The sequence below is a fragment of the Sceloporus undulatus genome, chromosome 3, assembly GCF_019175285.1.
Source record: "Sceloporus undulatus isolate JIND9_A2432 ecotype Alabama chromosome 3, SceUnd_v1.1, whole genome shotgun sequence".
NCBI classification, from domain to species: Eukaryota; Metazoa; Chordata; class Lepidosauria; order Squamata; family Phrynosomatidae; genus Sceloporus; species Sceloporus undulatus.
The window spans coordinates 165212490-165225477 of NC_056524.1; the positions used below are offsets into that span (position 1 = coordinate 165212490).

The 12988-nt window shown below is 48.0% G+C and overlaps 1 protein-coding gene across 1 annotated transcript; it reads right to left on the reverse strand.

Moving 5' to 3' along the window:
* Positions 1-695: 695 nt before the first annotated feature.
* LOC121926929 (maestro heat-like repeat-containing protein family member 7) lies at positions 696-9835 on the reverse strand. Its single transcript, XM_042460326.1, has 8 exons — positions 9690-9835; positions 8350-8507; positions 8099-8234; positions 3514-3674; positions 2843-2980; positions 2371-2488; positions 1272-1412; positions 696-1129 (listed from the first exon to the last, which is right to left on the reverse strand). The coding sequence occupies exons 1-8, from the start codon at positions 9813-9815 to the stop codon at positions 911-913; spliced, it is 1197 nt and encodes a 398-aa protein (XP_042316260.1). The 5' UTR covers positions 9816-9835; the 3' UTR covers positions 696-910.
* Between the last annotated feature and the right edge of the window lie 3153 nt (positions 9836-12988).

Sequence of the window (12988 nt, forward strand, 5' to 3'; positions counted from 1 at the left end):
GGTGGAGGAGCAGCGGGAGGAGGCTGAAGACCACCTCCCTCTCATGAGGACCTTGTCAGCCTCCGAACTCCCTCAACAGTTCTCCCAGGAGGGTAAAGCCCTTAACGGACGATGGCTCTTTCCTGGGGAGAAGGAAGAAGAAAGAAGCACACAGGAATGCATGTGGGTCAAGCCTGGGGGAGCCAGCGCTGTCCCTGGCACAGGGGAAATCCTCTCCATCAGGAGCCTCCACTTTTGAACGCTAGAGGGGCTGTCTGGAGGCCCTCGGGGGGGGGGGCCCATCAGTCTCTGGCTTGGCTAGTGTGTGTGTCTCAAGGATGCTTGGAAAGGCAATAGACGCATAGAATGATAGAGTGGGTATAGGGATTCAAGGGGGCTAAATTTAAAACTGCACAAGTTGAAAGCAGTATAAAGCATTACAAAGTGTAAAAAAATTAGAAAGTGAAAAACATTAACCCTTTAAATGTATATGAAAAACTCTGTTCAAAGCTCTGCACCAGATCTGGACTAGATCCCGGGGGCTGCATGCGGCCCGCCAAAGGATTGTGAGAGGCCCACAAGGATGTGGAATGACTTCAAGGCTCCTTCAAGGTTTCCACTGAGTTTTTAAAGATTTTGCTGTTTATTCACAGTATAATGGTCCGCTAATTGCAATGTTGCAGTACAACATGTGAAAACCACCCTGTAAGTGTGTTTTAATGACAGGAGAATGATTCTTGCCTCCTGTGTGATAAAGTCCTTCCCCACATGAAGCATGCCTCTGCTCCTTCACCAGGACTTTTACTTGCTCCAGGGACACTCTGTCCTTCTCTGGCCTGCAGCTGCTGACCATCATTGGAGGGCAGTCAGGGATCTGGGGAACAGAGGGGGGCTGTCCACCCTCCACAATGCTTTAGTGGGAAATGAGGCCCTAGGAGGGACAATCGTAGGTTTGTCCATGTTTGGTACTTACGTCGTCAAAGAAGGAGCGGATGTTCATTGCCACCTCCAAGATGAGGGCTCCAATACCCTGGTCATCCAGGTCATGGAGAGTGGCTATCATCTCCTTCAGGCCTTCTATGATGTCCCGTTCATGTCCGCTGAATGCTGACTCCATGATCTTCGGGAGCTGGTCCCGCAAACACTCAACCTAAGCAAGACCGGAGGAGGCCGGGGTGAAGTGGAGGCTTTGGGGGAACTCCCTGCATGTGGGGGTTCTACCGGCCCCACCTCCTCACACAGAGACCCACCTTTCTAGGACCCCCTGAGACCCTCCTCCTCCTCCTACTTACCTCCCGTGGCTCAGAAAGGCTTTTCAGGGCCTCCAAAAACAGGTCTTTAAGGACCAGGCTGGAAGAGGCAGCTGCTTCTTTCAGCTGATGCCTGATGGTTGAACGGTCTATCGGCTGAAGAGCAGGCGGGCTCTTAAGAAACTGGGAGGCAAGGGAGGGAAGGAAGCAGAAGTATGAGTGCATGTATGTGTGTCTGTGTGTGAGCTGGGGGGGCATCAAAAGGGCAGGGGGCTTGCCTGGGATGGCCACCACCAGGCAAGTGAAAGGGGCATACCTTGGTGCTGAGCTGGAAGCCAGGAGCATCACAGCCTCTCTACCCCCCAACAGGACCCCAACCTAAGAACCACAGCAGGGAGCTGAATGAGGCAGCTATCCTGGCCCCCCCCCCAGAAGCAGACAAACAGGCAGGGACACCGCCTCTGGGGATGTGGGTGTAATCTCAGTGCCCATCATTATTTTCCCCAATGGCTGGCAATGTGGGATGGGCCCACTCTCCAGTAAGAGGCCAAAAGGACCACCCTACAGGGGATCCCTTCGGCAGTGTTCCCAACCATGGACTCTGTGAGGACATCCCTTCCTTCCCTCTCTGCTGGATGTCCTACCACTCAGCCTCATTGATGCTCCACATGGCTAGATACTGTGCAGCTGCTCACTTCGGCAGCACGTATACTAAAATTGGAACGATACTGTGCAGCGGGGAGAGAATGACGCCCATCCCCACATTCTCTATAGCCTACTGAAACAACCCCCAATCTTGGTGCCTTCTCTTCATCCTGCTTTGAAATCCTTTTGGGTTTTCGCCCTTTGCAACAACCCAGGGTCACCTAGCCTCTCTTCTCACTTCAGAGATGGCCCACAGCTGTCAATCCTCCAGAGGGAGAAGGTCCCCCAAAGCCTCTCCTTACTCTGCCTTCTGTGAGTACCAGCCTTTGCCCAAGAGGGAGGCCATGCTGACTGCATCTGGAGCCTAGCTGAAGGAGACCCATGGGGAGTCTGTATGTGGGCCAGCTCCTTTCTACGCATGGCAGAAGCCCACCTGGGGTCACTGAGGCAGTCTCTGGCTCCCATTGCTCCCTCAGCCCCCTGAAGGGTGTCTTACCTCAGCCATGAGGGCCATAGCCATCCTCTCTTTCTTCTCATCTTTGTCACAGTTGAGAATGAGAATAGCCTGGGAACGGACCCCCGGTATCTGGGGACTATCACACTCCTTCATAGCCCTAAGGGTGGCAGAAAATCACAGGAGGTCCCACTTAGTCATCCTGCTGACCCTTGGCAGCAGAAAGACTGGACAGTGGGGATGACAAGAGGGGCCACATAGAGCTCCCTGGGAAGCTGGGATGGAGAGACCCCCAGCCTCCTTTTCCTGTACCCCTTTCCTTTTCCTTTGAAGGCACAAGGGGCTACCAGCTGCTCTCAGTCCAGTCATGGAGGATGGGGGGAAAACACAACCAAAATACAGATCTCTCTCTCTCTCTCCCATGCTCTTGTTTGCTGGCCGCATGCAGAGCTTTCTGGACAAGGGGGTTTATGCCATGCCTGGGGAGCAGGATCCAGGTTGAGGCTATACATACCTGGCCAGCAGGTGAGTGCTCTGGAAGAACTTCCCCGGAGTGCCCAGCATCATCCAGCCCTCCTGGGCCTGGACACAGGCGAAGACGGTCCAATCCTTGGCCACCAAGAAGAGGCCCTTCACAATCTCCACCGATTTGCTTGAGGCAGAGAAGGAGAACATCAAGGTTGCATCAGGCCAGCAGATGCTCCACCAGCCTGCTTGACCCTCAAGGCGCTTCCAACCCGGGCATCCCCAGGGAGATGTGTGGGTCTCTCTGTGTGTGTCTGTGTGTGTCAGCAGAGGCAGAACCATGGACAAGAAGCTGTGCACTCTGGGGAAGTGAAGGCGCATGATGGGGCAGAGGGCCCAGAGCCCCAGCCCAGCATTTCAGCCTGGCACTGCTCCTGAGCATGGGCTCTCCTCCTGGATGAGTGTCTCTTGGGGTCACCCTCTCTTTCCTTCTCTGCTCCTCCCATCTCTTTTTCTGATCCCACCACCACCATCAACCCAACAAAAGAAGGTGAAAGGCACAGCAGGTGCCTGGCCTCCAGCTGAACCGCTGCCCTGGCTCTGCTCATGCCTGGGGGACTATGGCTGTGGCCGTGGCTGGTTTCCAGAGGGGTCCCTCAACCTTCCTTCCTTCCACCCCTTGGTTGGCACCTCCAGAAAGTGAAAGCATTGGGGTCCTACCTCATAAACTCTTTTTTCCTGGCTCGTAAGGCTTTAGGCAAAGCCAGCTGTTGTACATACTCCACCTGCCTCAGCACTGGGATGAAGAATTGATGCTGCATCTCCATCATGGCTGTATTGTAGGTAGCGATTGCAAAGGATTCATAGATGACATTCATGGCCTGAAGTTGAGGAGGAGGAAAGGAGAGATGTGGCTCTTGTGCAAGGAGCACTTGCACACTCATTCTCAGGCCATTCCACAACTGAGCCACCAGCAACAGTCTGCCAATGAACACAGTCAACTGCATGGATGGCCAGCCATGATTTCCAAAGGAAACCATGAATGGAGAGCACCAATAGAAGAGTTCGGCCAATCTCTGTTGACAGCAGAAAAAGATGTCAGCTCTTCTGCCATAAATATAGAAAAAACAAATGTAATTACAGAAAATACAACAAGAAAGGAGGAAATCGAGATAAAAGAAATGACAGGTTTCAATGTAACCAAAAGAAAACAAGATATTTAGGTATAATAATAATGAACAAAAACTCTGACTTAATTCAAAACAATTATGAAAAAACATGGGAAGAGATAAAGAAAGATATGAAAGAATGGAGGAAGATTATCCCTAATGGGGAGGATCTCAGCTGTGAAAATGACTTTAATTTCAAAATTATTATTTTTGTTTCGAACAATTCCTGTAATTAAAAATGATAAATATTTCACAGAATGGCAAAGACAAATCTCTGAATATATATGGGAGGGGGGAAAGCCAAGAATAAAACAAAATTATATGCAGGATGCAGTTGAAAGAGGAGGGTTGGCTGTACCAAACATAAGAATATATTATGAGGCAAGTGCATTGGAATGGTTGAGTACATGGATGAAATTGAAAGAAAAGAAATTATTGAAATTAGAAGGACATGATCTTAGATTTGGTTTTCATGCGTATTTGTTTTACGGTAAAGTTAAAGTGAATCAAGCTTTTAAGAACCATTTTGTTAAAGTGTCTTTGTATAGAATTTGGGAGAGATATAAAAGTTGGATATGTCCCTATATTCCGATTTGGTTATCTTCCCACGAAGCGTTTTTTAATACTGGTCCTCAAAAGAAAGAGAATTGGTTAACATATGGTGAAATATTAAAGAAAAATAAGAAAGAATACAAAATGAAATCAATAGATCAGATCAGAGCTGAGGGGCATAAGTGTGAATGGTTCCTTTATCACCAAATGGAATCTAGATTCAGAATGGATAAAAAAAAAATGAGGATTGCCAAAACAATGACAAATCTGGAGGAAATTATGTTTCAGGAGAAACCTGCCATGTTATCTAGATTATATAAAAAGATATTGGAATACCAGTTTGAAGAAGAAATAATAAAAGATAACATGATAAAGTGGGTGAAAGATTGTAGAAACCCATTGCAATGAATACAGTGGAAAACATCATGGAAAAAAAGATTAAAATATATGGTATGTCAAGACACAAAAGAAAATTTTCATAAGAGCATGTATAGATGGCATCTTTCTCCTGATAAATTGTGTAAAATATATAGAAAGGGACAAAACACCTGTTGGAAATGTGAAAAAGGAAAAGGGCACCTTTTTTCATCTTTGGTGGGATTGCCCAGAAGCCAAGAAATTTTGGAAAATGATAAATAATGGAATCAAAGAAATATTAGAGGTAGAATTAAAATTTAGACTGGAAATATTGTTATTGAATATGATAGAGGATAAATGATATGGTAAAATGATCTTTTATATGTTGACAGCAGCTAGATTAATTTATGCCAGATACTGGAAAATAAAGAAAGAAATTAAATTTGATGAATGGATAAATAAATTATTAGAAATGATGGAAATTGACATCCTTTCAAAAAGATTGACAGAAAACACAAAAGAAGGTCCAAAATTAGAAGAAAAGGGAAATTTTGATACAAAAAACTGGGAGAAACTTTATGATTTTATAAGAGAAAAATGGCCAAACATACAAAACAAAATATAAAAGATACTTTAGGTAATAATTGGATAAAAGTAGGTAATAATTGGATAAATGAATTTGTAGCGGTTAAGAACGTATATAAATAATACTGAAAAGAGGTTGAAGAAGATGGAAAACAGTGAAGAAATCAAAATCAAAAGAAATATTATATCAGATAAGCAGAAGGCACTGGAAAATGAAACGGGAAAATAATTGACTGAAGGCAGTCATGTTTGTTAAGTGTTAGAAAATGTGAAGAATGAATGAGATATAAGAATTTTTTGGTTGTCATTGTGTGTTGTGATGTATGTTATCCATCCAGCCTCTGTAATGCTCCTGTTATGACTGCGTGATCATGCAAAGATTTTCACATAATGCCACACTCATCTGGTACTTCTCCTATGAATAAAGTGGAAGGCTCCTGAACTATCTTATCTAACTAAACTCCCGTTAATAGCTTGCTAACAGCACAAATGGAATGCCATTGCAAAGGATGTTGAATCCCATAACTATTCAATAATGCTTCATTCACCTTATTTGCGGAGGTGCCGTTCACCTTTTTCTTCTTCTTTTGAATCCCAGCTGGCTGTTGGGCAAATTAGCTTCCTATGGTCTCCTGCCCATTTCAAGGGCATTACCTGAGTGTATGTGAGCTGTTCTAATTTTATTTTATTTTATTATTATTTATTTTAATTTTTTGTAATAATATGTTTATTTCCCCCTTTCTTCCTTTACTTTATCCTCATATATTTCTTAAGTGTATTGAACCCCTTATTTAATGGAATCATAAAATCATAGAGTTGGAAGAGACCGCAAGGGTCATCTAGTCCAACCCCATTCTGCCATGCAGGAACTCTCAATCAAAGCATCCCTAGACAGATGGCCATATAGCCTCTGCTTAAAGACTTCCAAAGAAGGAGACTCTGCCACACTCCAAGGCAGTATCTTCCACTGTCTAACAGCTCTTACTGTTAGGAATTCATGTTGAGGAAGAATCACTTTTTTTGTTTGTATCGAGTCTCTGGAGCTGCAGAAAATAAGTTTGCTCCATCCTCAGTATGGCATCCCTTCAAATACTTAAACAGGGCTCTCATATCACCTCTTAATCTTCTGTTCCCCAGGTTAAACATCCCAGCTCCCTAAATTTCCCCTCATAGGGCTTGGTGGTTTCCAGACCTTTCAGCATTTTGGTCGCCCCCCCCCCCCCCCCCCCCCCCCCCGCACCCAGGTCCAGCCTCTCAACATCCTTCTTGAACTGTGACGCCTAGAACTGGACACAGGATTTTTCCAGATGAGGCCTGACAAAAATAGAATAGAACGGCACTATTACTTCCCTTGATCTAGACCAGTGATTCCCAAACTCTGACCTTCCAGATGTTTTGCACTGCCATTCCCAGAATCCCAGACCATTGGCCAAGATGGCTGAGGCTTCTGGGAGCTGCAGTCCAAAAACACCTAGAGCACCAGAGCTTGGGAATTACTGGTCTAGACACTGTCATTCTATTGATGCAACCTTGAATGGCATTGGCTGTTTTTAGGTGCCAGTGAGTCACTGCTGACTCAGTTTCAACACGTGCTCTACTGAGATGCCTAAATCCCTTTCGCATGTACAGTTGTCAAGAAAGGTGTCCCCATGCTGTAGCTGTGCATTTCATTTTTAGTGCCTAAATGTACTTTGCATTTCTCCCTGTTGAAGTCATTTTCTAGTTCACATCATTTTGAATTGTGATCCTTTCCTCTGGGATATCAGCTACTCCTAATTTGGTCTCATCTGCAAATATGATTAAGCATGCCTTCTATTCTGTCACCCAAGTCATTGCTACAGATGTTGAATAGCAAACTGTGCCCAGGACAGACCCTTGTGTTACCCCACTGGTCAATTCTTTCCCAGATGAAGAAGAGCCATTGCTGAGCAACCTTTGAGTTTGGTCAGTTAACAAACTACGAATCCACCTGAACATTGCTTTGTCTAGCCCACGTTTTACAAGTTTGTTTGCAAGGATATCATGGGGAACTTCGTTGTCGGCCTTTTGGAGATCCAAGATACACCACATCCACAACATTCCCTTCATTAACCAAGCTTGTGACTCTAACCAAAACGGGATTTTGGATTAGATTGGCACATCTTATTTTTGAGAAACCTATGCTGATTTGTATGATTAATAATAATAAGAATAATAATAACAGGATTTTTTTTCTCTGCACGCACAGATGGCCTGTTTAATGATCTGCTCTAGAAGGGTGGCAGATGGGGGGAATGATGGCAGTTGGACACTTAAGTTGTGAATCCCCACAATGGAAAATGGCCAAAGGGCACTCCCAACAACTCTGGCACCCACATGATAGCAATCTGATGGGGCTTGCAGTACCTTGGGACCATCGTCCCCTCAATTTGAATGCACCACCGTCCGCCTCCAATGTCGCCCCCTCCTGGCCAGAGACATGGAAGGCCTGTGGGAGGTTCCTTTTATCCATATAAAAGGAATCTCCCACATGCCTTCCATGTCTCTGGGCAGTGAGGAAGCACCCCAAGCAGGTTGTGAGCCCCAAACACCAGAGCCTGGGCAATTGGCAAGCAGTCACTCAGGCTTGGCCAGAACCAGCAGGTTGATACCCGGCCACTTACTGCCAGGGATGTGGTGATGACATCCTTGTTGCTCTTGCAGGGGTCCTTGACCTGGAGACTCTTCAACAAGATCTGCAAAACTTGCTTGGCCACCTGGGGACCTGAAGCCATCACTGTCCAGAGTTCCATGGCCTGCCTACAAAGTCAAAAAAAGGCAGCTAGAAGTTGCCAGGGTTCAGTAGCAAGTCTTACCTCCAGCCACTGCCTGACAGTGGCCTAAAGACCTCAGGAGGACAGTCCGGTACCCATACCTGTTCACAGGTAAGGAGAAGGAGAGGCAGCTGTGCACAATTTTCTCCAAGTGGTGAGGCAGCAGGTATCCCAAGGCCTTCAGCGCCAGCTTCCGGACCCAGTGGGTGTTTGGGTGGACCTGGAGGCAGGTGTAGATGGCGACTACCACCTCCTTAATCTGGGCAGGAGAGAAGGAATTGAGGCGGTGAAGGACCTGGAGATAGAGGGGAGGATGCTGGGGCCTGGGGGGGGGCGGGCTCTGACTGACTTTACAACACTCACACTTTCTGGCTTGCTCTAACCTGCAGCCATTTACTAGTCCCCTCTCGTTCTTCCATTAAACCATGTACTGAACATGGCAAGTAAAGCTACGCTAATGCTTTACAATAAAAAGCTAGTTTATTTCATTGCTAGACAGTAAGAAAGGGCAGGTGGGCATGGGACAGGCTGTTGCTCAGCACCTCCTTGGCAGAAGGATCATGGTGTCTTCTCTCACCCGAGGGCTGTTTTCAAATCCAGAGGCAATACAGAATCAGTGTGTGGGAAATAAATAGTATAGGACACAGCACACGAAATCAACCAGTCGGGCCAGTGCTGCCGCATGATCTCAGGCCAGGCAAGAGTTGCTGATATTCCCCTGTGTCGAATGGCCACAACCTCTCTGGGCAACAGGAGCTCAGCTATGTAGAGGGCTAACCCAGTGGCACTTGTCGGCCATAGAGACACTTTGGGAGCCCAAACAGACCTTTCCACACCAGTCTGCCAACCCATCCAAAGCAAACCAAGAGTTGGGCTCATCTCTTCCCTTTCTTCCCTAGGTCGGCTCCAATAGACACCCTCTAGACCAGCCACTCCCACTCTCTCTGCCCCTCAACCCCTTGTCTGCCCAGTATTGCCATTTGGAGTGGGCTGGCACTCTGCCCTCAGGGAAACCTTTGCCAAGCAGACTGGCTGCACTGACCCCTGTGAGATGGAGAGGAAGCATGGAGGGCAGGCCAGATGGGGCTATGGCTGGTTCTCCTGTGGAGGCTCAGGAACCCCCTTGGCTCTCACCACTTGCTCAGTTTGGCAGGGGAGGTCAAGGGGGGAACAAGGACCCTCTGTACCTTTGGCACTCCCTCCTTGGTGGAGGTCCTGTCATTTGAAACGTGGCTGGGTGGGTAGAATGGGGTGGGGTGGGGTGGTTGGAAATAAATGTCTCCTCCTGTGCTGAGAGAGCCAAGATCTTTCTTTGCGCCTTTAGCCATGGAGGCTGGCCCAGGAGGCTGAGAAGGAAATCTAGTTCCTCCTCGGGGGGGGGGGGGGGGCACCAAGGCAGGCAAGAGTTTGAGGCCAAAGGCAGCAGCTGAAAAGCTCTCACCCGTTCGACCTTCCTGGCATGGTTCTGGAGGATGGCCTGGAGGACCTCCTCAAAGTCACCCTGCATGCCTGCGTTGGAGCCTGGGAGGCTGTTCAGAATAGCAAGCAAGAGGCTGGTGAGCTGCATGGAGAATAGGGGATCCTCTGGGCCCTGCAGCAACAAAGATCAGGTGCAATGGTTAGACATGATGGCTGTATTTGCTGCTCAGAGGTCAGGTCCTCTGGGCACCCACCTGAAAGGGAGAAGCCCCCCAGTCCCAGTGGGAAGGAAGGAGTTGTCCGAGAGCCCCTGGAGACAGGAGACCAGTAGAAGAAGGGGAGACCAGACACATGGCCCCACAATGCCAGGAAGGACCCCTTCCCCCTGCTTTGGGGAACCAAGGGAGAAGACACTGGCTTGTTGGAGAAGGAGGAGGTCTGAGGGTCCAGCGAGGGCCACAAGGCCAGCCCACAATGGCCAGGGGGAGGCTGGACCTTCCCTGCTCCCGGGAACATCCTGCTCCTGCCAACACTCCCAAACCCACTCTACACCCTGACAGGGCTGGTCCTGGCAGGCCTCAGCCACCCTCCCTCCATCCTGGCCAGCCTGAGTACCTCAACGATGGACCAGTGGCTGTCCTCCTCCTTGTCCTTCTGGGGTCTCGTCTTGGCAGCCCACCTCAAGCGCTTCCTCTTCCTCTTTGGCGGCTCTACTGCAAGGAGAGAAATGGAGCAGAGGTCAATGGCAATAGCAGTTTCATTTATATCCCGCTTCATATCGCCTAAGCAGTCTCTAAGCAGTTTGCAACTGTAAGCTAATTGCCCCCAACAAGCTGGTCCCCATTTGAGTGCTGTCCTCGGAAGGATGCAAGCCTGAGTCAACCCTGAGTCCCTGGCTGGTACTGAACATGCAACCTTATGGTTTGTGAGTGAGTGGTTGCAATACAGGTATTTAACCACTGCACCACCAGGGCTCTACAAGTCAGTTGCTTCTGCCCATTCTTTGGGGATTGGGGAGAGGGACCCCAGCTGTGATAGGCAGTATGCTGTGCAAAGGGCCTTTGACAGGGGCAGAGGTGTTTCGGGGGCAGATGAGGTTGGGCTGGGCTAGTGAGAGGAGCCGTGAAGTAGATGCTCTGATGAGGGGATCATGCCATGGGCACCAGGGCACAGAAAAAGGCAACTCGTGGGAGGGCAAGGCTTGGCTGCCCAAAGTCATTATTCTGGCTTCTCTCACAAAAAGAGAGTCTCCCAGTTCCCTTGCGCTCACCCTTCTGGCTGAACATGAGTTTGTAGAGGCAGCTGACTGCCTGGGCGGCTGAGGTACAAATGGTCTCTTCTGGATCCGTGGCCCGAGCAAGCAGAAGGGCGATGAGGTGGGCCAGCTGGCCAAATTCCAGAGAGAACTGAAGAAATCCAAACGGAAGAGAGGGATCGTTTTTCTCGGCCCCGCATCACCCCCACAGATCCCCATGTGGCCCTTGGACACCCAGCAAACGGCACAGATGGATCTTGTTTGTTATTTATTTATACCCTTTTCTCAATACCATTTTTCACTCAAAAAGGGAGCCAAGGTGGCTGACAAATGAAAACTTTAAAAAAATATAATAATTTTTTAAAAACAATTAAGAAGTACACTCAGCCCTCCACATCCAAGGCATATAAACAGCAAAGTCAAGGTTTGATTTTTAGAATTTACAGATATTTTTAAATGTTTTCAAACTGCTGGTGGCTGAATCCTTATTTGTGGCTTATTCAACCATCCTCAGTTTGAAAACATTTAAATACAACACACGTACACACATATGAATTCCAAAAATTAAACCTTGATTTTTCCATGTTATATAGAGAATATGCAGATTATCAGGCAGAGGAGAGAGATGGGAGTAAAAGGCATATTCCTGGCATAATCGCGGGGTTACACTGAAGATTTTCAGATGATATCACGCTCATCCAGTATAACCGTGAAGATCCAGGAGTACTGCAGCAACAAGCCACTCCCGGGACTTCCCCGTGAATGATTTCTTGGTGGAGCATTCCTGGATCTTCATGGGATAAGTCCTGGTTGAGCACGCTATGTCTGAAAAGCTTCAACACAATCGCACAATTATGCCAGTTGTATGCCTTTTACTCCCAGCTTTCCCTCCCATGTCTGATAATATCCTATGTCATTCTGTGTAAGGGGATTTCAGCATTCACAGAGTATGGTATCCACAGGAGATTCTGGAACCATATGCCTGCAGTTAACCCAGGGCTCACTGTATAAAAATTACTGTCTGAATAAAACCATTTTTGCTAGCCGGTGGAAGGAAAAGCAAAGAAGGGACCAGCCTGGCTTCCCACGGAAGAGTGTTCTCAGGAGTGGGAGCAGTCACCGAGAAAGCCCCATCTCCCCTGTCCTCACCAAGTGAGACTGCAATGGTGGTGGGACTTAGAGGTAGCCTTTCTGTGAAGAACTTAGGGCTCTGCTGAAACTTGGGCATCCAAGCTCAGAGTTGAGTCCAGGAGGAAAACACCCAAGCTGCAAGCCTGAGATTTCAGTGGGAGTGTGACCCCATCCAGCACAAGTGAGTCCTTGTTTCTTCCACAGGGAAGCCTGGGGAAGCCTAGGTGAGGCTATGAGGGTGGGCAGGGCCAGGATGTGCCAAAGGTCTCCAAGGGGCCAGATCCAGGGAAGAATGGCTCCCAGGGAGATCCCCACATGGCCCTGCAGCCCAGGCCTCCTTGACAGCAGAAACGCCTGAGTCTCAAAAGGTGAGGCAGTCCCTAATGCTCCAGCTCTGCTCCTCCTGCCTCCCCTTGAGTCAGAAAAACCACACGCAGGGGCCTGGCTCCCTACGTAACGGGAGAAGAATAAAAGGAGACAACATTTCTTAAGTAGCCCAACATGTTCCAGGCTTGTCATTGACACTGTCACTTCTTCAGGGGCTATCATAAAATGAATAACGGTTATATTATTGGGACAACACTTAAGTCAGCATTGTAAAAATATAAAATAAAAATATTTTTAAGGCTTGGCTGGATGCTCTGATAGTGCTGCTCTGTTGGATTGGGTTCAGTGAGCCAGGGCTGCTCAAGGGAAGAGAAGGCCAATGGGGGCCCCAGGGGCTACTCACCTCCAAGCTGAAGTTGCTGACCAGAAATTTAAGCAGCGTTGTGGCTGACTCAACTGCATTCTCCCGCACGTGATTTACCTCTGATTCCATCCATGGTTCCATCAGCTATAAAACAAAGAGCAAATCTGTCTGGACAGTCGGAAACTAGTTGCCCTGGGAGGCCCCAAGCTCACATGTCTCCACATGGATGTGGTTTACATCCAAA